The following is a 23559-nucleotide window of genomic DNA, read 5'->3' on the forward strand; positions in this document are numbered from 1 at the left end:
ACTATGTGGAATTCAAACGTGAGCAAGATAGGGTCTCTGCCTAAGAGGGGGAGCTCTTGCGGAAGTCTCTGTGCTAATGTGGGGAAGGAACATGTGACCACGGCTCCACAGCACTGAGCAAAGTGGCTCTAGACAGGGAAGGGCATTTTCAGATGATGAACTTAAAAACAAACAAAAAAACCTCCTAGAAGAAACGGCACTTGAACTAGGCCCAGAAAGATGGGTAAATTTCAGTATGTGCATTCAGGAGGAAAAACCAGTAGGTGCCAATGTGGAATGGTGCCAGGATGAGAAGGCACGAGTTGTGGAATGTCAAGTAGTGTGGAATGTCGACATCTACATAGAAACCAGTGGAAGATAAGATTAGAAAAGTCATTTGGGCCCAGGTTGTGTAGCATCTTGATCAAACTCCAGGCCAAAGAGTTTAGCTTTATTATTGTGCGCTAGGAAACTGTTGGAAGCTTCCCCTACAGCAGTGATCTAATCGAAGCTGTGCTTTAGAACAATTACTCTAGCCAGGGGTGTTTAGAGTAGATTCGAGATACAAAGCAAGGTCAGGGTGTTACTGCATTGTCTCAAGATATGAGAAGGCCCTTCTCTGTCAATAGAAAAGACAAGGGGAGGGGCACCTGGGTGGCTCAGTCGGTTAAGCATCCAACTTCAGCTCAGGTCATGATCTCACAGTTCGTGAGTTCGAGCCCCACATCAGGCTCTGTGCTGACAGCTCGGAGCCTGGAGCCTGCTTCAGATTCTGTGTCTCCCTCTCTCTCTCTGCCCCTCCCCGACTTGTGCTCTGTCTCACTCTCTCTCAAAAATAAACATTCAAAAAAAAAAAAAAAAGACAAGGGAATAGCTTTGAGAGATGTTGTAGAGTTACACCTAGCAAATACACCAACCAGGCAAAATGAAAGAGGAGATGACTAAGGTGTGACACGGTTTACTAAGACAGGCAACTGGCTAGAGAAGCTAGTCTGTGGGGAAACGTGATGAGCTCTCTTAGGGGCACTTTGAGCTTGAGGTGTTAATAGAGCGCGCGTGTGTAGCTGTGATTGATGAGACCATCTCTTCCCCAGAGTCAACCCTTGGAGGTGCTGCTGCTTCAAATTATGCAAATTCCACTTGGGGCCCGGGAGCCTCCTCCAACAACGGCGCCTCCCCCAACCCAATTCACATCTGGGACAAGGTGATTGTAGACGGGTCTGACATGGAAGAGTGGCCTTGTATCGCCAGCAAAGACACTGAGTCTTCTTCCGAAAACACCACCGATAACAACAGTGCCTCGAACCCTGGCTCTGAGAAGAGCACTCTGCCAGGAAGCACCACTAGTAACAAAGGAAAAGGGAGCCAGTGCCAGTCTGCAAGTTCTGGGAACGAATGTAATCTTGGGGTCTGGAAATCTGACCCTAAGACTAAATCTGTTCAATCTTCCAACTCTACTACAGAGAGCAACAATGGACTAGGAAATTGGAGGAATGTGAGTGGTCAGGATAGAATTGGACCTGGCTCTGGCTTCAGCAACTTTAACCCAAATAGCAACCCATCTGCCTGGCCAGCGCTGGTCCAAGAAGGAAATCCTAGGAAAGGGGCATTGGAAACGGATACTAGTAATTCCAGTGCACAGGTTAGCACAGTAGGTCAGGCATCCAGGGAACAGCAGTCAAAGATGGAAAATGCGGGTGTTAATTTTGTTGTCTCTGGCAGAGAACAGGCTCAAATTCATAACACTGATGGACCAAAAAATGGAAACACTAACTCCTTGAACTTAAGTTCACCAAACCCCATGGAGAATAAGGGAATGCCCTTTGGAATGGGCTTGGCGAACGCCTCCAGGAGCACTGATGCCCCTTCACAAAGCACTGGAGATCGAAAGACTGGGAGTGTTGGATCTTGGGGTGCAGCTAGGGGGCCTTCTGGAACTGACACAGCCTCTGGACAAAGCAATTCTGGAAACAATGGGAACAATGGAAAGGATAGAGAGGACTCCTGGAAAGGAGCCTCTGTTCAGAAATCAACTGGGTCAAAAAATGACTCTTGGGACAACAATAACAGGTCTACGGGTGGGTCCTGGAACTTTGGCCCTCAGGACTCTAATGACAACAAATGGGGTGAAGGGAACAAAATGACATCTGGGGTCTCTCAGGGAGAATGGAAACAGCCGACTGGGTCTGATGAGTTGAAAATTGGAGAATGGAGTGGTCCAAACCAACCAAATTCTAGCACTGGAGCATGGGACAATCAAAAGGGCCACCCCCTCCCTGAAAACCAAGGCAATGCCCAGGCTCCCTGTTGGGGAAGATCTTCCAGCTCCACAGGAAGTGAAGTTGGAGGTCAAAGCACTGGAAGCAACCACAAAGCAGGAAGTAGTGACAGTCATAATTCTGGCCGTCGGTCATACCGGCCCACACATCCTGATTGTCAGGCTGTCTTACAGACTCTTTTGAGCCGAACTGATTTGGACCCCAGGGTGCTCTCAAACACTGGCTGGGGCCAAACTCAAATTAAGCAGGACACGGTGTGGGATATCGAAGAGGTGCCAAGGCCTGAGGGGAAATCTGACAAAGGAACTGAGGGGTGGGAGAGCGCTGCCACACAGACCAAGAACTCAGGGGGCTGGGGAGATGCACCCAGCCAAAGCAATCAAATGAAGTCTGGATGGGGGGAGCTCTCAGCCTCTACAGAGTGGAAAGACCCCAAGAACACAGGAGGCTGGAATGACTACAAGAACAACAACTCTTCCAACTGGGGAGGCGGCCGACCAGATGAAAAGCCATCTTCCTCTTGGAATGAGAACTCCAGCAAGGATCAGGGGTGGGGAGGGGGACGCCAGCCCAATCAAGGATGGACTTCTGGGAAGAATGGTTGGGGAGAGGAAGTCGACCAGGCGAAAAACAGCAGTTGGGAAAGTCCTGCAAGTAAACCCGTGTCTGGGTGGGGCGAAGGAGGGCAGAACGAAATCGGAACTTGGGGGAACAGTGGGAATACAAGCCTAGCTTCCAAAGGCGGGTGGGAAGATTGCAAAAGGTCTCCAGCATGGACCGAGACAGGCAGACAGCCCAATTCCTGGAATAAACAGCACCAACAGCAGCAGCAGCCACAGCAGCCACCGCCACCACAACCAGAGGCTTCTGGTTCATGGGGAGGCCCACCCCCAGCACCCCCAGGCAACGGACGACCTTCCAATTCCAACTGGAGCAGCGGGCCACAGCCAGTAACCCCTAAGGATGAGGAACCCAGTGGTTGGGAAGAGCCATCCCCACAGTCAATTAGTCGGAAAATGGACATCGATGATGGCACTTCCGCATGGGGAGACCCTAACAGTTATAACTACAAGAATGTGAATCTGTGGGATAAGAATTCCCAAGGGGGCCCAGCACCTCGAGAACCAAACCTGCCCACCCCGATGACCAGTAAATCAGCATCAGGTAGGCAGTGGCCTTTTTTCTTGTGAAAAATCCTAAAGCAGGGCATTATTATTAAGCTTCATTTACTCAGCCTTGTTCTGGAAATCTTTCCTACGTTAACCCTACTCTGCTGTTTACAGAATCTCCTTTTTTATGAGATGATAGCAATAACAGATGCTGGTGGTACATTTTAATGTTCTTTCTTGGCAGAAGCGAAAAGACGCCATCCCTGTGTTAGTCTCCCAAAGTTTGGGGGTTTTTTTTGTTTTTTGGGTTTTTTTTGCTTTGTGTGGGTTTGTTTTTTTTTTTTTTTTTTAATTGTATTGGTCTGCAGAATCCAAAAAATACAGCTCACTAAACAAACTACACTCCAGGCTTTAAAGTGAAGAATTAAAATAGTAGCAGAAATAGACCTGGTTTCCATTCGAGTTCTACCCGTGGACACATCCTCGGTGTTTCTCCTTCCCCAGCAAAGGGGAAGTATTGTGTTGCTCTTGCGGGGGCCATCAGAATGCTCTAGCCCAGCTGGGGTCTGGAAGGCTTCAGTCACTCTCCACATGATTTTTAATGATCACCTCTGGAAGTGGAGTGCTTTGTAAAAGAAATTGTTCTCTCCTGATAATCACTTGCTCAGAATTAAGCTTTTCTTCTTCCTTTGTTTGAATAGAAACATCATACCTGATAAATTAAAAGTAATGCTGGTAATATCATCTTTGGCACTGTCAACTTGAATGTCCCCATAAAGCATAGAATTCAACAAATTAAGGGAATGCACTGTTCAGATGGGGTATTTTTTGTGTTTGTTTTTTAGTTAAAATTAATCATAGTTAGTTACCCACTCCCCGAGTAAGCCTTGGGGAGTGTTCAGTGAATGCAGTTACGGCCACTTACAAAATGATTGCTTTTAACTAGTTCTTCCCCCCCCCCCCCCCAAATATTGAAAAGTATGAGGAAGGAAATAAAGATTGTTCATTAAGTCCCTATCTAGCATAAAATCTGCTAACATGTAAAAAAAAATTATCCATATAGTAAAAACCTCCAAACTGTACAGAAAAGCAAAATGTAATATATAAATGAATCTTAGCCCCTAGAATCTCTTCCCACAGGTAATCTTTTAGAGTTTTGTGTCTCATTCAAAAATTTTGTTCCTTACCTATACCAAAATCTGTCTCCCCTTTACAGATTTGACACAGAAGGAATTGCTGTTCTCCGCCTTGCCTTTTTCACCCTACTTTAAAACTTTCCATGTTAGCATGTACGTTTTTGTCTTTTGTTTTGTGTACAGTATTGATTTCATGGATGACACGATTGGTCGGACTAGCCCTTTTTTGATAGGTATTTAGGTTGCTTCCGAAGCGTTCTCAACAGCGATAGAGCGTTGTTGTACGTGTCATTTCACGTACTTTCCAAGTATATCTATGCTATAATTTCCTGGCAACGGAATTACTGGGCCCGAAGTTAAAGCAACAATACCAGTTGCCCCCTCCGAGGCAACTGTATTTCTGTATTTGTATTTCTGCCAGCAGAACACAGGAGTGACTGTTCCTCTCACCTTCTCCCCACCCCCTACCCCTGGATGTTGAGATGTTTCATTTCACAAATCATTCTTAGAGACACGTTTTCTTTCTTTACAGTCTGGAGCAAAAGCACACCACCTGCTCCAGATAATGGTACTTCAGCTTGGGGTGAGCCAAATGAAAGCAGTCCTGGGTGGGGCGAAATGGACGACACTGGAGCATCGACCACGGGCTGGGGGAACGCACCCTCCAACGCTCCAAATGCCATGAAACCTAGTAAGTTTAGAGCATTGTCTGCGAGGGATTTTCCATTAATTCGGGGGTCAGACATTTTGGTGAGGGCTGCTGTAATGTTTAAACTGTCATTTCAGTGAGATTCAGGACCGTGAACCTTTAATAGATGATTAGTAACAAGTGGCCGTGACTTAGCTTTGGGTATTAACATGTTTACATTGAACTAGAAGTCATAAGTTAATTTTGTTGATTTTATTTTAAGTTAGGTTTAGTATCTGGCCAGAATTGAAATGTTGATGTGGTACTTTTTTTTTTTTTTTTTTTTTTTGCAGGTAACTTAAATACTGCTCACCATACCTATTTTGCATTTTTGCCCCTTTGTTAGTATAATTTAAAAAGATTTTCCTGGCTTTTTAATGTGGAACATAGCCTCTGCTGCCCGGTGACTTCACCCTTCTGTTTTCCTTGTCCCTTTGTGTCTCCTCTCATACTCCCACCCACATAGGAACGTTGAAGGTTTCTTGAACCCAACAAAGATTGCTTCATTTGGATTTTTTATACAAAGCATGTCACACTTATTCATTATCGTTGAAAGTCTAAGCTTTACTTGATCCAGCTGGCAACGTGTTGTCACAGCAGTTTGCAAAACTTTGTAAACCGATGCTATGGAATGTCTCGTAGGAAGTTCCTCCGTTGAAAAATTGAGTTTCAAGTGCCCATTTTCACTTGTTTGTAGTTTTCTTAAAAAGTATTCCAACATCTCTTTTCTGCCATATTGCAGACTTAAAGAATTATCTTCTTTTATTTTTAAAGTGTGGTCATATCGAATTCTCAAAATTTGAATGAGAATAATTTTGTTATCAGTTTTATTGTGTGATATTTTTGACTCTTCTAGTGCCCATGAAGAAGTACAATCATTGCTGTATTCTGGAAGTTCATTCTTGTGTCTGTAATTTGACTGCAGTTTAAAAATTATCGATCTCCTTCCCTGCATAGAAATAGCTTTATAAAGACCTTGATTTCATCATGATTTTCACAGTAAAACTGGTCGTATCATCACGGGAAATACCATGCCATAGACTTGAAATAGACCCGAAATGCTGGTGGAAGATATTAACCAGACCCTTGGCACAAGGAGGTACTTCAGCAGTACTGTCAGGATTTTTAGGTGTCTTTCCCAACCTCAGAATCACCCTTCCTCCATCACAAAACTTGCACTTTTCTCCAGATTTTTAAGAAAGTCTTCTATTCTTCAGGATCCTCTGTAGTTAAAGCTATAGTTATACTTATCTTTTGTCTGAGCAATGTGAATGTAGAAGGGGGTAGAATATTTGCCTGGCCGTATAGATGGATTAGATAAGATGGCAAATATCCCAGAATGCCATGTTCATAAGGACCAATCGTTGTGGTTATTGTTATATGTAGCTGTTGCATACAGTCCCTCCATTTTTTTTCTTAAAGATTCCAAATCTATGCAAGATGGCTGGGGGGAGAGTGACGGTCCAGTGACGGGAACTCGCCATCCCAGCTGGGAAGAGGAGGACGATGGAGGAGTCTGGAATACCGCCGGCTCTCAGGGAAGTGCTTCCTCCCACAACTCAGCAAGCTGGGGACAAGGAGGAAAGAAGCAGATGAAGGTAGCCCACTTTAGAAATGTTCGAGCTTGTTTCTTCATTCTTAGAAGGCAGAACTGAGAATTTTCTAATGGAAGGATCCCTGAGGTGCTAAGTAAGGGGGAAAATATTTTCTTAAGAGCAAATTGAGTACTTCCTCTTTACTCCTCATCTTCCTTCCCCATGACCTTGAAACCTCGAACCTCAGAGCTGTTGCTGTGGGTAAAGTGGAATTTTCAGAGACAGGAGATTTTTTTTTTCACTTTTAGTTTCCATATTATAATTCTTCAGAAGCTTTCAAGCCACACTTTGTAAATGTTTTATGCTTTTGCATTCTAAAACCAAGGAAGGCCTTAGGGTAAGTCCCCATGATATATAGAAGAGAAACCAGAGTAAGATAGCTTTTCCAGTGGCAATCAGCGGGATTGGTTTTTCTCCGATGCGGGAAATTCCAAAACCCAGAACCGTCCTCCCAGCAAAGCAAAGTGCCGGAGCACAAGCCTGATGCAGCAACCAGGTGATGTGCCTACGTCCCGTACCAGCTTGTGTTTGAAAGCTGTTGGCTTTCCATATCTTGGAGCAGCTCCACGTCCCCCTTGATGTGCCTAATTCGATGAGGACTTTGGTTTCAATGTAGAACAGGTCTTTGAACCTGAACCACTCTCTCAGCAGAGGTGTTCTTTTCCCTTCCACAGATAAATTGATGGAAATTAGAAGTGGGCAGCCATATAATTTCAACTTCACAGTGAATATTGTCCTGGTTTCAAATACCAAGGGCCGTCCTAGAAGGTCTTCAGTTGGCTAAGGGGGCTGCGCCTTCATCACTTTTTGCTGTAGGATATTAATTTTGTTCTGAACATAGTAACTCAATAGCCTAAGAGCACAGGTAGTTCCTGTTGGAGACATCCCGTTTAAGCGCCCGTTACAGTTTCCCTTCTGAGGACTTCTTTCTGTTCGCCCTAGTCACAAAAGGAATTATTCAGTAAACTCCTCAGCATTTTTGTACTCTCAGGCTATCTGGCCTGTTGTGGTCTTGTTTTTGTCATTTACAAACTCCCATTGAGAAGGAATGAAAAGGCAGTCGAGGGAGACTGCTTACTGACCAGAAGTGACCAGGGGGAAGGTGCTCACCCACTCAGGCTGCCCCATGACTGACCTTTTTTTTTTTTTTTTAACTGATTGTGATGCAGATACAGATAACGTAAAATGTACCGTTTTAACCACCTTTAAGTGTGCACAGTTCAGTAGCATTGAGTACATTCAGCACCATTCAACACTAGATGATGTGACCATCAACACCATCTAGACACAAAACTCTTTTCATCTTGCAAAACTGAAACTCCGTTCACATTAGGCAAATCTACCAATTCTCCCCTCCCTCCACTGAGGGCTTTTTTGACCTTAAAACCTGTAACTGAACTTAAATTAACTTACTCGCTTCCAAGAATTAATAACACCGACATAACAAATACCATCAAAACACAGTTTTTATTTGAAGAATGCACAAATGCACAAAGCCCCGTCACCACCTCTCCCCACCAAGTCCTCATCATAGTCCAACCTGCCTTCTCTGCAGAAGTAAAGTGGAGCTGATAGGGGTCCTCTTCAGGGAGAAGCTAGGTTGTCCCTTCTTAAGAAATAAAAACTCACATCCGCCTTGCTTTACAGTAAGATCAGGGATGGTGTCTTTGGCTAGGCGTCTTTCCCACTGGGGACCCATGGCCTTTATACTACGTAACAAGCAGATGAAGCGCTGCATAGATGAGTCCTCATTGTATCCACACAGAGACTAATGACCAGTTTAAATAACCTATTTAAATAGGCTAGTGCCTATTGATTTTCCAGATAATAGGCACTAGCATCAAACTCTTTCTTTTCTTTTAATACAAACTGGCTTAGGTTACAAGAAGATACTAAAAGGGAAAGTACTGGCATGCGAACATTGTATTTTAGAAAATCTGATATTGACCTTCTACTTATAAGGTAAAAACACCAGCTGACTATATGTTTTTCCAGTTACTTCTAATTCAGTGTGACGAATAAAATAAGAATGAAAACATAGATAGAACTAGAGAACTTACTCTTCCAGACTAACTGAAAATATCAAAATAACCACAGTTAAAGAGGGAAATTTGGGTTCAAAAAGGTAAACTGTTGGTTCTGCATTTTCAATCAGTACTTAAATGCAACTCAGCTATGAAGTGAGATTAAATAAATTATTTGGTTCTGAGGTTACACATTTCATTTCTGTAGTGTTCACTGAAAGGAGGAAACAATGATTCATGGATGAATCCTCTTGCCAAACAGTTTTCAAATATGGGATTGCTGGTAAGTTTCATTTTCTCCTGTGTATAATATACCCCATCTTTTACTTTTAGCACAAATGTTAAGACCACTGTCACATATAGTTCAAAATTCTAGATTTAGGGGTGCCTGGGTGGCTTAGTTAGGCATCTGACCCTTGACTTTGGCTCAGGTCATGATCTCACAGTTCATGGTTTCAAGCCCTGCATTGGGCTCTGCACTGACAGTGCAGAGCCTGCTTGGCATCCTCTCTCTTCCTCTCTCTCTCTGCCCTTTCCCCCCTCAAAATAAATAAATAAACTTTAAATCTGTCTTAATTTAAAAAACAAAACAAAGTTACAGATTTGGAAACTGGTTAAACAATGTGTCTCATTTGGATTGAGCAATATTTATTTTCTCTTATTTTTAATGAAATAACTCCAATACTTAGAGGTTATGACTTTTGAATTTGTAGTCCTTGTACCCTTTTCCTTAGGTGGTTAGGGGAAGAAAGAGCCAGGCCCTTGAAACTTACATAATTTTCCCTGACTACTGCTGTACCAGCTTTAATATTATAATTTTGAAAATGACAACAACTGCACAATAACTAGAGAAATTATTTATAATTAATTATATAGGGAATTCTTGTAGGATTTCTCTCTCTCTCTCTTTTTTTTAATCTCTTGGGAACATCGTGGGGACACCCCGTCCCTGGTTGCCAAAAGACAAACGGCTTGACTTGGCTGCACATTTCCAGATTTCATGACTTGACAAGTCACGAGAAGAAGTTGTCGTCATTTGGCTGACACTCCTGGAATTTGATCCCGAGCCGACTGGAACTTGAGGACAGGGTTTTATTTCTCTGAGCAGCTATTTAGCTGTTGCTCTGTCCGTAGAATTGCTGAAACTGACTGATTCTATGTGAAAATCGAATTTACAAATGTAGACCCAGCAGCAATCAAATTAGTCATATTATAAATGATAATTGTCTTCATTCCCGTGTAAGGTTCACATCAAAGGACCTTGTATGGTCCCACTAGTAAGCTGTCACTCCCACATAAATAATGCCTTTTTTTTTCTCTCTGATTCAAACATTGAATTGAAACCTTAATCCTCCCTCACCGTTGCTTATTTTTCAGAGTCAAACTGAAGATAATCCAAGCAGCAAAATGGATTTGTCTGTAGGTGTGTATCACTCCACTAATGTGAACGGGATATATTGTTGTTAATGATGTCACGTTGGTTCCCTCCTCCATTTGCCTGGGCTGGGTGCTAGTCAGCAGACACGAAGGATCGTCCTACACACTAGGTAGGGACTGAAGACTGAAATGGCTGCAGGATCCAAGAAAGTAACGTAAAGGAGTGGGGTATGCCAGGTATAAGAAATTGGGACTCGGAGGCCACCTGTAAGGCGGCCACTTGACCGCCCTTGGCAGTTGTTGCCTTGGAGGGTAAAGGCCCAGCTTTGTCAGCAATTCAGACATATATTGACATCCTGATTTTTAAATACTGGAAACTAATTCAGATTTTAAAAACTGTGGTGTGTGGCCGAACAAAATATGTCTGTGGCCCCGCCAGACTCCACTCTCAGATTTCTCATCGCGTGTGCACCGAGATGTTTCATTACTGACGAGCTGTCCCAGTGCAAGTGGAGCAGATGCCGTGTCAGCCCTTAGTCTGTGGGCTCCTCACCGTGATGCTGTTGCTCACTTTGAGGACCTTAAAAAGAATCAAACCGAGAAGAAAGTAAAACAGTCCTGGGTCATAAGGGAAATAGCCTTTGATCGATGATATTTTAAAATCTAAGAATGACAGGGCGCCTGGGTGACTCAGTTAAGTGTCCGACTCTTGATTTCAGCTCAGGTCATGATCTCATGGTTCGTGAGTTCAAGCCCCGAGTCGGACTCCGTGCTATCAGCGCAGAAGCTGCTTGGGATTCTCTCTCTTTCTTTCTCTGCCCCTCCCCCACTCGCTCGCAAGTCTCTCTCTCTCTCTCTCTCTCTCTCTCTCTCTCTCTCTCTCTCTCTCTCTCAAAATAAACAAGTAAACTTTAAAAAAGAATAAGTCTAAGAACAACAAAAACGTAAGCTTCCAGGGGTACTGATCATGCCCCATGTACAATAGCACATTTCCAGAGCTTTGAAGAAAAGAGGACCATCATGGTACCTAGGAAATCACATTGTTCACTTGATGTGTTCATGTCTGAGTTCTAAATTCTAGGGTCACAGCTGTGCCTAATAGGCCTCTTTATCCCCAATAACTGTTTCACAACCAACCCTACCCATTTATCTGGCAGATGCTAAAATAGCAGCAAGAGACAAATTCTCTCACTGAGGACATTTGAATTTATGAGCCAGTTATACTCCTCAAACACATCAATAACCAGTTAGGATATTTTTTTAGTTGGATTTTTACCAGTTTGGCCCTAAGTCTCTCTTTCAGTCTTCCATTGAAAACAAGCTACAACAGATACAGATCTTTTAAAAAGAAACAAAAGGATCCACATGTGCTCCAGGGAGGGTCTCCAGCAGCCTCAACCAACAAGATCTCTCGTGGTCTTACACTTGACACCCCCGGGAGGCAAGTGGGACTGGTCACTCCTGGTCAAAACATTGGTTCTTGAAATTTTCACTTCTTCTGTGCTACTTTTCAGGGAGCCTTCCAGATAAAAAATTTGACGTGGACAAGAGAGCGATGAATCTCGGGGATTTTAATGATATCATGAGGAAGGATCGATCTGGGTTCCGTCCACCTAATTCCAAAGACATGGGAACCACAGATAGTGGGCCTTATTTTGAGAAGGTGAGTTGAATCCTTTGAGATAATAATTCATGTGAACCACTTTGGTTTCCATTTGTTCTTTGGATAATTAATTCCAGGAGGAAATGTAGAATTACTGAATTAATTAATGAGCAAAACGCAGACATCACCTGCTTTTAAGTGGTGACGTGAAAACAATTGATGTCAACAGGTGATTGGGCAGTAGCTAGAACCATCCGTCCTTAGCATGTGAGTATGGTGAAGGTGGTCTGAATTTTTGGAAATTTTATGAAACTTGGAGGGGGTATATGGTCTGACTTTTTACAGTAAAAGAAATGCACACTCAAAATGTGTAGAAGAAATTTTAGAGATAAATTTATTCTGAATTCTTTTTTCTGCTGCTTTGGAATGAGAAATTAAATTTGGGATCTTGTGTGAACAATCTGTATCTCCCAAGGCCTTGCCTTCTAGCTTTGTCAAGATGGCCCAGAACTTGGTCTTTTGATGTTTCGAAGAGACTCCCTTTGTTTTCTCTCTCCATTTCCCCAGTGACCTATTTTTAGTTACAGTGGTACACTGTCCAAATTCTCAAGTACCTGATTTCAGTGTGTCATTTATACCTATTTGTTTTGATTTTTATCAGTTCTAATGGAGGAGATCATTCCTTGATTCAGAATACAGATTTTCCATGGCCCCGGTCTTCAGAAAGCAGTTAAAACTGAAAGTTTTAGATCTAGCACATTTTTGACACCACTGATGCTGGTCCAGGCAGCAACAGATTCACAAGATTACTCTGGCTTCTGTTTCAGCAGCCACATCGTTAGAGTAATCGATATTAGATGTATAAAAATAAAGTGTCTGGCAATGTTTATCTTCACACAATGGGCAGAATGTGTTACTGACTTAGAGAATAAGAAAAAATCTGGATCAGAGATGACAGATGGTGTCTGTTGGGCCAAGTGTGATGACTCTTACCAGATCCAAATTCCATCCTCGTTTATTGCTAATACACTCTAATTCTGTTTGTTCCTAGTGTTTCTCTCTTGTCCCTTCTTGCATTCTGTTGCTTCACTAACCAACACTCCTTGTGATTGGCTAACTCCTACTGCTTTTCAGCTGACTTTGCCTTTCTCCAATCAAGATGGGTGCCTTGGGGATGAGGCTCCCTGCTCTCCCTTCTCCCCTTCTCCCAGCTACAAGCTGTCTCCCTCTGGTTCCACACTACCCAACGTCAGCCTTGGAGCAATCGGCACAGGGCTCAACCCCCAAAACTTCGCTGCTAGACAAGTAAGGAGGCCTCTCAAATTTATAACTGCTCGGCTGTGGCCTCGCCTTGGCCCTGGTCTGCAGTTTATTGCATTTTTTGTCTGTCTTGGGAAATTTGTTGATTACTGAATGCACAGAATGATGCTAAGTATTAGGCTTTAGATCTTTCAGCCCATAGAACCCATCTCTCTTCATGTTTTCTCAACGTGGATTTTATTTTCAATCTGTTTCTTTAGTCCTCTCATATTTGGTCATAAGTTCACATTTAATAAGTTAACTAATAACTGGCTTAGGAAAATGTTAAAGAGGCTACGTAGGTATCTTATGACGCCTAACTTAGCAACTTATTTACCATTTTTAACATTAGATTGAATGGCAAGTGATACTTTTGAAGTCTGTTCAATTTGATAAGACTTCTAACTAGAAAACAGTGGCAAAACTAGTAAAGAGTAAATACTTGAGCATTACAGCATCTTAAAATCTAATGTCCTTAAGCGTAAAATATAATAATTAACCAGAGAAAGGTAATTTGATATGCGAGAACGAAGCTTTGGGAAGACTGGATATTGTTCAGTTGTGGCAAACAGCCTGGGGCACCCCGTTCGCTAGGGGTGCGTCTCCGTGGTCCCGGGAAGGGCTGTGCACTGGGCGAGACCGGCAGGGCTGGCCCCCTAAGGCCCCCTCTCTCACCTTTGCGGGCCTAAGGCAGCCTGAGGGGCTGTCACTGCAGCTCCTGTGTAGTTCTCGCAGAGAAAACCAGGAATTTGGAGACAATTCCCTTGGGACGGTGACTCCAGGGATGATATTTTCCTAGCCACAGTTCTGTGACCACTTACCTGTCACTGTGGCTTTCACCTCAGGATATCATGGAAGGATGTTTAATTATTAATTGTATCCATTCTGTTTCCACATGAGGGCTTTCACATACAAGTTAAAGGATGATGTAAAACCTCTCTCACACCATAGTCCTCCAGTTACACGCAGGTCTTTCATACGCTTCTAATTGTTGCCTTAGCACATTTTTTAAATGGATCATGTTATATCCATGTATTCAGTTGGTTATCTCTGGTTTGGGAGTTATGGGTAATTTCTTGTTTTCTTTATTTTTTATATTTCCCTGTATTTCTTAATGTTTCCATAGAGAATGTAGATGTGCATTGCTTTTATAAACAGAGAAGAAATAATTACATCAGTGGTTTTGGGCAGCTTTTTTGTTGAGGATTGAGGTATACAAAATATAAGTTACCCTAACACTCTTGAGCAATGATTATAAACATGCCCACAGGATCACATGTTTATCAAATGCCATTAGTATATAATTTTTAGCATAACATAAACCAGCCAAAGTATCCGTGCACTGGACACTAAGAAAAGGTCATTCCTCTTTGATTTCTTTTGGTTTGGTTTTTTGTTTGGTTTTTTGAATCTGTGGATTGCTACAAAGTCCATTGTGAATCAACTAAATATGATCATGACTTTTTTCACACGTGACTATTTTCATGCAGACTTCATATACTTCCTATTTAAAAATTAAAATGTGAGGTTTTTATTTTAAAATCACAGATTTCAGTCAGCTTGCTAACACTGTTTTTAATTTATATGCCTTTCTGAGTTAAACACTGTAGTTGAGGCAAATATCACCAATAAATATTGGACTCAGGTCATCGTATAACAGTGAAGCTGTAGAAATAACCAGGTTAACTGCGGTTAACGTATAAATAGCGTTTGATGACCGCTTTCCTAATTTCTAAATATACTTAAAAAAAAAAAACGGAATCTATATGATTGCCTCTAGACATATTAGTGTGCAAAATAGCTACTTCTAAGCTAAGAAAGCAAATGACAGTGCCAGGTTTCATATTTAAAAAGAGAGAAGGTGTCGTTTGATAGATTGCCATTGACTCATCTGTACTGTTATCCATATTGGACGTATCACAGGGCTTGATACGATTTTGGAGATACTTGATAAAGAAAACCTGAAACCTCAAGTGGGGGTAGGGGGCATCTGTCCACTGGGAATGTGCAGGTAGGGCCTGATTTCACAAGAACTAAACAAAAAGTGAAATTCCTTTTAATATTTCTTACCAAAAGAGCAGTTGGAATTTAAAATGATCCTCACAAAGCAGTTTTGGACCAGTTAAAACATGGATTCTGGGAAGGACTTAAGCTACCAGTAACCCCACCATCCAAGGACCCGTCCAAGGTCATTACTTTGATAGTGAAGTATGAGAATCATCTTAGCAGAATATTCTCAATGAAACAGATGTTTCTTGTGTTCTTGAGAATGATCAGTAGGTAAGCTACCAGCTACCATGATCTCAGAAAAGTTAGAGCCAAGCCACGTCACCTTAGAGTGACAATTTTGATTAGTAAGTCAGGGGAAGTGGAGACATTATAGTTTGTAGAATTAAAGGTCTTTTCATGTTTTAAGAGTCCTTTGGGAGATTTAAAATTCATGGTGGATCTTTGATTTTCTTTTATGACATAGACACAGATTTTGATTGTCTTTTCCACTTTATGTTCATAGCCATTTTTATTTTCAGTGCTTTTAAGTTCATTAATTTTCCAGTAGCAGTCCCTTAATCTATTTTGAATCATTAAGCCATTGAAATATCGTTAGTGTTGTAGAACTTAATGGCGCTGTTCCAAAATTCTTCTTTAAAATTACCTTAATCCCCGTGAAGCCATGGATAAGTTGGTGACTTCCATTCAGAATACACAGGCTAGGTATATAGGCAGTGGTCCAGCTGCCTTCACTAAGGATGTGCAGTAGGATGTTGCCAAGTGTATGAAATTGGTGGGTCATGGTGTTAGCATCCTACAGACTAGGACTTTATTATAGAGTTCTGGGAATACAGAGAAGGAAATATTAAGCTGGTAGTTGAAAGACAGAATGGAAAATAACTATAACATGACTTGCTGATGCCATCAAAGAATGACTTTAAGTGTTTTGAGAACATATAGGTGGGTCAGTTAATTTGAATGTGAACCGAGGAAGAAAGTTGGGGGAAGCCTTCCTTTATGAGGATGAGCTCTGAGCTGGGCCTCAAGGCCAAGTGAAGATGGTGTAGAAACTTTCCTCAGACAGAAGGAACAGTGTCAAGTTATCAAATATGGCTTTTTTGGCTGAAGGGCTTTTCTCAGCTCGAAACAAGTCAGAAGGGCCATCATATAGCCTGGTTTTCTGTAATTCTTTGATTGGAATAGCCTAGAAGTGGTCCCGTGAGTTCGTCCTCCAGAAATCAGGGAATTAAGCTTATTTTTTACCAGGCTGGCATTCATACACTGGAATGAAAAGTTACAGGTGAGTAATGAGGTTTTTTTTAGTGCCCCATAATGGTTTTTCACTTTTTCCTTTTCTGCTTTTGTTTTTTTAAATCTCACTCTTGATTTAGATTTTGTCATCTAGCAAAGGAGGGATCAAGCAGACCCAAGATAGGAAAGCCTGTTTAGATCTGGAGTAGAGTTCTTAAGGAGCTAGACTACAAGCGGGTGGCACTGATTCTGTGATTGAACTAATCAAGCCAGACACATTACTATCATAGTGTTGTTTTACAGTTGATATTATACAGAAGCCTGCATTTGTGCTCAGGTGCCTTTCAAGGTGGAGCTCAGATTATTGGATTTGAGAATAAACTTGGTAAACCCAGTCTTTAAAAGAAAAAGAGAGAGTAGTCGAAATAAACATTATATTGCCTCTACCTTTCAATTACAAAAAAAAAAATGCTTTTTTGAAACATTTGACCAAATGTAAGCCTTTCGGTTATAGAGTGCCTCAGACTGCAGGGGTGGTGGTGCTGTGTGCATGATTTGATTTGGATAATTTTCCCAAGCATTCCGAGACCAGGAATTTTTCGGTTATAAAATTCTGTGATTCCACGGAACACAGGATATGATTCTTCTGAGGGATAGAAAGCCAGAACTGTTTCTTTTTCACGTTCTCTTATGTTAACAAAAAAGCCTTAACTGTTGCTGTTGTGTTTGCAGGGTGGCAATCATGGTTTGTTTGGAAATAGCACAGCACAATCGAGAGGTATGCACACGCCAGTGCAGCCGCTAAATTCTTCTCCTAATCTCCGGGCGCAAGTGCCTCCCCAGTTTATTTCCCCCCAGGTAAGCGATTTTATGTTTCCACGATTCAGCAGTAAAGCCTCTACAGGCGGTGCCCAGTTGCCAACTGGGTTTTGTGGGCAGAAAAAGCAGAAAAGGAATAATAGTTACCCAAATGTCTAAAATGTAAAAAGTCTTGGGGCACCTGGGGGGCTCAGTCAGTTAAGCGTCCGCCTTTGGCTCACGTCATGATCTCATGGCTCATGGGTTCAAGCCTGTGTCAGACTCTGTGCTGACAGCTCGGAGCCTGGAGGCTGCTTCAGATTCTGTGTCTTCCTCTCTCTCTGCCCCTCCCCCACTCGTGCTCGCTCGCTCTCGTGCTCTCTCTCTCTCAAAAATAAACATTGACCAAAATTTTTAATGTAAAAAACCCAGATCAAGATTTTTGGAACAAAATGTCCAACTCCTTGTTTTATTGTATCGTACACACAAAGATGGTTTTCTATGAAAAGCATTATGATTACATCCCTTTTCGATCTCTCCGTATTTTTTCCAGTACGGCGTGCATGGGTTTAATTGCGTGTAATTGAAACTACCGTACAAGCACTGCACTGTACTGATGTGCCAGTATTCTGAAATCGGTCGCCCTTGAGGATTCCCCTGCAGGTAGATGGGAGAATAGCCAGGTTCTGACGTATTCTGAGACGTTTTGAGGAGCTGGATGCTGAAGTGCTGACTAGATGCTCCAGGGGAGTGTTGAGAACAGATGAAGCGGCAGAGACTCCCTCATGGAGCAGCTCTGCGTTGTGGGATACAGTCCTTTGTTTGGGAAACCCTTTAGGTCTGTTTCTCAGTAGGACATGTGCAGCGCACTGTTTGCAGGCTCCAGGTGACAGATTTGTGCCAGTCTGCCACAGAGCCCCTCGTATGTCTGTGAGAAAGTGGGTCCGAAGGGCAACATCGAAGTTGGTGAGCCCATGTGAGGATTCAGCGTGGGACCTTGGTCTCCTCATAATGTTCCTTCGGTGAACTGAGATCAAAAGCGAGGAGTTGATCCCGTCCGACAAAAGGGGGCGGGGCACTTAACTAGGTCCAATCAGCAGATCGTAAAGGGTCAGGTTTTATTGCTGTTTTGTTGTTTGAAATATCTTTTAAGACAAAGTCTTAAAACATCTTATTTGAGGGGCACCCGGGTGGTTCGGTCCATTAGGTGTCCGACTCTTGCTTTCAGCTCAGGTCACAATCCCAGGATCATGAGATTGAATCCCGCATCAGGTTCCGTGCTGAGCTTGGAGCCTGCTTAAGATTCTGTCTCTCTCCCCCTCTCTGTTCCTCCCCTGCTCATGTGTACACCCTCTCTCTTTCTTTCAAAGGTGTGTGTGTGTGTGTGTGTGTGTGTGTGTGTGTGTGTGTGTGTGTGTATTTTTTAACCATAACCTATAGATTTCAAATTCTGTTTTTGGCATTGAGTCTGTAACTGTCTTAGTAGAGGAAGGAATGTTCCTTGCCCTGCCCTCTCGTCTCCATGTCCTGCCCTGGGTGTCTGGGAGTCCTCTTAAGTGTCTCTCCTTCCTCACCCCTCTAAGTGCCAGTCATTCTCCAGGTCCCAGGTGGCAGTCTGTCCTTTAAGAGCTGTTCCTAACTTCCCCGGCACTCCACAGTGGTTGTGTCTTCTTAACTCCATGAGCTCCCTCCCACATGTCAGGCCACAGTCCTGTGGTTACCAACTATCTGCGGTGTGCCTGGTAGTGTGTTGGCCTCACACGGTGGAGAAACCACCGCCTCCTAACACAGCCTCCTGGGGTTGCTGGGGGTGATAGCAGAACACTCAGCAGACAGGCAGCATGATAAATGTGATGTAGAAATGTTTAACACAGTTTGGAAGCTGGGCGAGGCCGTGCACTAGGAGTGACATTTAAGCTGGGCCTTAAAGAATGCGTCAGTTTGCTGAGCAGAGCCAGGTTTAAATGTGCAGCAGGAGCGGCTTGGAGGACAAGGGGCAGTAATATCTGGAAGAACGTGGCATGTTTGGAAAAATGCAGTCGGTTTGAATAATTAGATTAAGCTTGTTGAAGCATATAGCTGTTGTCTAGAATGGAAGAGGAAAAAACTAGTCAGGGAGTTTGGCACCAGATTTGGAAAAGCTTTCTTTGCCTTGCTAAGGAGTTTGGACTCTGTCCCTTGTAACCGTTATCTGGGCGACTTCTTAAACACACAGTTTCCAGGTCTTCTGCAATCTACTGAGACACAATCTTGGGAGTTAGGACCTAGTAACCCCCTGCTGATTTTTATCTGCACCCTAAGGTTTAGCTGCTGCTGCTATAGATAATGTAGCATTGGGCAAAATTGTTCAGCTGAGCGGCAATGTAGGAAAACTTAGGTTTTGGAAAAAATAACATTGACAGTGATGTGGAGGACATATTTGAATGGCAGACTAACTAGAGCAAAGGAGCTCAGTTACAAGGCTAGTCCAGGAGTCCGGGTAAGGAGGTGGCAGTGGGAATGAAGACATTGTGAAGGTCCCAGATGACCTTTGTGTTGTGGGATACCGCAGTCACCTCTCCAGTCTCTCCTTACTCTGCATATCCACGGCATCTGACATAGTTGATCATGTCGTCCCTTCTGAAACTTTCATTCATCTGGTTTTTGGACACCTTGTATATTGGTTCTCCACCTGCCTTTCTTTCTCCGTCTTCTTTACAAGCTCCTCCTCCCCTCCCCAACATTTAAATGTTAGGGGCACCTGGTGGCTCAGTCAGTGAATCATCTGACTTTGGCTCAAGTCATTATCTCATGGCTCTTGAGTTCAAACCCCAAGTGGGGCTTTGTGCTCACAGCTCAGAGCCTGGAGCCTGCTTCAGATTCTGTGTCTCCCTCTCTGTCTCTGCTCCTCCCCTGCTTGTGCGCTCGCTCTCTCTCTCTCTCTCTCTCTCTCTCTCAAAAATAAATAAAAACATTAAAAAAAAAAAATCAGAGTGACCCAGTCACAGTCCTTGAACTTCTCCTCACCATCAGCAGCTACTGCTGGGTGACTTCACCCAGCAAATGACTTTAGGTATGACAGGGCCAAAACTGAGTCTTCAGCCCAGATCTCCGTTCTCAATTCCACGGGCTTCTGGGCATCTCTGCTAGGATGCCCTATAGGCACTTCATGTCAACATGTCCGAAACAGAGCTCATGATTTCATCCCATACTCCCCTCTAAAACATCCCCTTCCTCTAAGTAAGCAGCACTTCCCCTCTGCAGGTGCTTGGGCCACAGGCCACAGAGCTAGTGGTGAGGCCTCTCACGGTCCACATTCAGTCCATCAACAAGTTCCCCTTTAGAACTTTGTCCTGAATCTGACCCTTCCCTACCGCCTCCTCTAACATGACCCATGGCGAGCGACCACCGTTTCTTTCCTAGAAATGGCCTCCTGACTGGTCCTGCCCTGTCATATACAACACCTGCCTGCCTCCAGTCTGTTCTGCACCCAGCATTCTGACTGATCCTCTAAAACCACGCTACCCAGGGTAGGCCTTAGGCCACCTGAGCACTTGAAATGTGACCACTGGAGTGGAAGAACTGAAATTTTAATTTTAATTGATTTAAATTTAAATAGACATGCCTGGTTGGTGGCTACGGAATGAATACTGCAGAGGTGGAGCTTTTCCAGCATCACAGAAAGCTAAGGGTAAATCATGTCACTACTTTAACCTCTCATAGCTCCTTCTCTCGCTGAAAATACAAAGCCAGCTCTTTGCTGTTGTCTTTGACGCTCTTGGTGACCTCCTGCCACCCCCACCCACACCTGCCACTCTCCACTCAACTGGCCCCAGCACACCAAGGGTGCTTCTAGAACAGTCTTCTCCCAGATTGCCACACGGCTCCATCTGTATTTGCTTCAGATCTCTGCCGCCGTGGCACCTTCTCGGAGAGGCTTTCCCAGGCCGGGCTGAGGACAGTACGGCACCACTTGGCTGTCACGCCCCCAGGCACGTGTTAAGGTTCACAGTGGCAGGGTCTGTGTCTACTTTGTTCACTGCTGGATCCTGAACATCCACAACTGTGCAGGGCATGCATTTTGAGTAAATATATGTCAAATCATGGGAAGACGCATTTCAGAATGATTCAGAAAGTAGAATATTGTTAGGAAAAGAACTTAGTCTGAGAGACTTATAGGCTGCCAATCTCTTTATGACCAAAGTATCTGCTGTGCATGGAAAAGAAAAGTATTTGTGTTCTACATTTTTGGGATTTGTTTAGCAAAACGTGGTTAACATTATTTGATGCATAATGGGGGCAGAATATTAAACAATGAAAACTTCAAATTTTTCAGGTTTTTTTCCCTAACATTTCCATATTTTAAAAAACAAAGGAGCTGGATAGCTTTTTTTTTTTTTTTTTTTTTTTAAAGTAGAGGCAATATAATAACCACACTGAAAGTTTGGATAATGGAGAAAAAATTCTTCCAGAAACCCCCAACGCAGATGCAAAGACAGGGATTATTTTTACAAAATCCCCTACTCAGACTTTTCGTATCCAGACACACTTTCCACATCATGACATCCATGGTCACTATATCCTACTGTTTGTGTTAACTTTGGGTCATACATAGTATTTTCCTGTTACTACATAGTTTTCCTGTTGATTGTTCTTAATGAAGAAGGCATAATGTTCCATCAGGTAAACTTACTTTGATTTCCTGGGACATTCTCTTTGCCTACTATTGGATAGTAAATTATTTCTAATTTTTCACTGTTCTAAATAATGCAGTAGAGAAACTCATATACTTAGATCTTATATGCGATCCTTATACATAGATATTTTGCCCACATTATTTCCAAATTTAGTTGCCCAGGATGAAATTTATGGGTCAAAGTACATGAACACTTATGGTTTTTGAAAATACCAACTTTTACATCCATTTTAACTGTCTTTAGGGGCAGTCAGTATTCAGTGTGAACATGGGAAGAAGACACTGAAACTCATCTTTAAGATTTGTTACAGATATTCCAGGCGTTGGGTTTCTGCCTTGCCTTTTTCCTCCTGTTACTCAAATATTCAGAACGTAACCTACTCTACCAGGCTTTTGTCTTGCTTTAAACTGCTGTCATTTTGCACCTGCAGTGCTTTGTTAAATGCCATATTGACTCCAACTAGATCTTCCCTTTCTCCAGCCCAGCTGGAGGTTGAAGGGCTTTTAAGCCAGAATAATTAACTCCCTGCTACGGGAATGTGCCAACCTGCACTTTAATTACTCTGAGTCCCAGGTATGAATAGCCATTTGCCAGGAGCCTAGTGGTGCTTCTCTCTGGTCCTTTTGTATTCATTGGAGGACAGCGCATGTGCGGTCTGGGGGAGGGAAACATGGGGCAGAGCTAGACAGGAAGTCCTCAAAGTATAACCTTTATAGTTGTTATAACTGTCACTTCATGGCACACATGAGATACTGGCATTCAAATTAAATTTAAAGTATAAAAACACCTTGTGTTAGCATTTCTTTCTTTTATTTTCTTTTTTTTAATATTTTATTTTTAAGTAACCTCTACACCCAACTTGGGACTTGAACCCACAACCCCAAGATCAAGAGCCAGCACACTCCACCCACTGAACCAGCCAGAGGCCCCTGTGTTAGCATTTCTTTATAGTCTTTCTGTACCTATCTGTCTTTAAACAATATAGTTTCATTTTGCCTTTTTTGCACTTGATGTGACAAAAACTTGCAGTTTATAGCCTTCTCTGACTTTTTTTTCACTTGATACTGTTTCTGAGATTTCCCCAGGTTGATTTGGTCAGTTATGATTCATATAGTACTCTGTTACGTGAATATACCATCATTTATCTTTTCCACCACCAGCAGACATTTGGGTAGTTTCCAGGTTTCTGCTATTAGGAGGAATGCTGCTGTGAAGATTCCTATATTTGTCTCCTAGGATGGATTTGTTTCCTAGGGTACTGCTGGATCATACGCAGGTTTTACTTCGAATGGTAGTTTCTGTAGCTAATATCAAGTGATAGGAATGTGGGAGGTGGGTGGGAAGAATGGGCTCTTGGCAAAGGATGTCCTACTGTCTCAAGACTGAAGAGAAATGGGTCGATGAAGAGACCAGCTGATTTGTTCAGTAGAGCTTTTAGAACTGAACCGAGAAGTGGGAAGAAAGAGCTCAGACAATAGCTATTTATTTTGGAGGCCAGCACGTTGGAAAACAAAATAAGCAGGGTAGATTTCCCATGAATCATAGAATCCTTTCCCTTTGGAAGGGAAATTAGAAACAATGCTGATGGCCTCGGAGCACCACTGTCCCATAGAAATATGACACAAACCCCATAATGTAATTTCAAATTTTTGGTAGCCACATTTAAAAAGATAAATAGAAGCAGGTAAAATTAAATTTAATAGTACGTATTCTTTAAGCCAATATAAATGATCATTTCAACCTATAATCAATGCTT

At 42.8% G+C, this 23559-nt stretch overlaps 1 protein-coding gene and 1 long non-coding RNA gene across 16 annotated transcripts in view; one reads left to right on the forward strand and one right to left on the reverse strand.

The window, feature by feature from the left end:
- The window catches only part of TNRC6B (trinucleotide repeat containing adaptor 6B), a 256980-nt gene that overhangs the window by 195179 nt on the left and 38242 nt on the right, over positions 1-23559 (forward strand). For 13 of the 15 annotated variants that reach the window (XM_053894740.1, XM_053894745.1, XM_053894738.1 and 10 more), the window contains 8 exons: positions 1074-3422; positions 5036-5194; positions 6614-6789; positions 9019-9093; positions 10188-10233; positions 11702-11850; positions 12925-13095; positions 17062-17187. In XM_053894740.1, the coding sequence (XP_053750715.1) occupies positions 1074-3422; positions 5036-5194; positions 6614-6789; positions 9019-9093; positions 10188-10233; positions 11702-11850; positions 12925-13095; positions 17062-17187 (3251 nt within the window). The remainder of the gene's footprint in view (positions 1-1073; positions 3423-5035; positions 5195-6613; positions 6790-9018; positions 9094-10187; positions 10234-11701; positions 11851-12924; positions 13096-17061; positions 17188-23559) is intronic. The other 2 variants (XM_053894749.1, XM_019446963.2) reach the window with 1 other exon arrangement.
- The window catches only part of LOC128774916 (uncharacterized), a 188742-nt gene that overhangs the window by 124383 nt on the left and 40800 nt on the right, over positions 1-23559 (reverse strand). The gene's annotated exons all lie outside the window — the stretch shown is intronic.

The sequence above is a fragment of the Panthera pardus genome, unplaced genomic scaffold (assembly GCF_024362965.1).
Source record: "Panthera pardus isolate Hobbes unplaced genomic scaffold, ASM2436296v1 HiC_scaffold_6, whole genome shotgun sequence".
Lineage (NCBI taxonomy): Eukaryota > Metazoa > Chordata > Mammalia > Carnivora > Felidae > Panthera > Panthera pardus.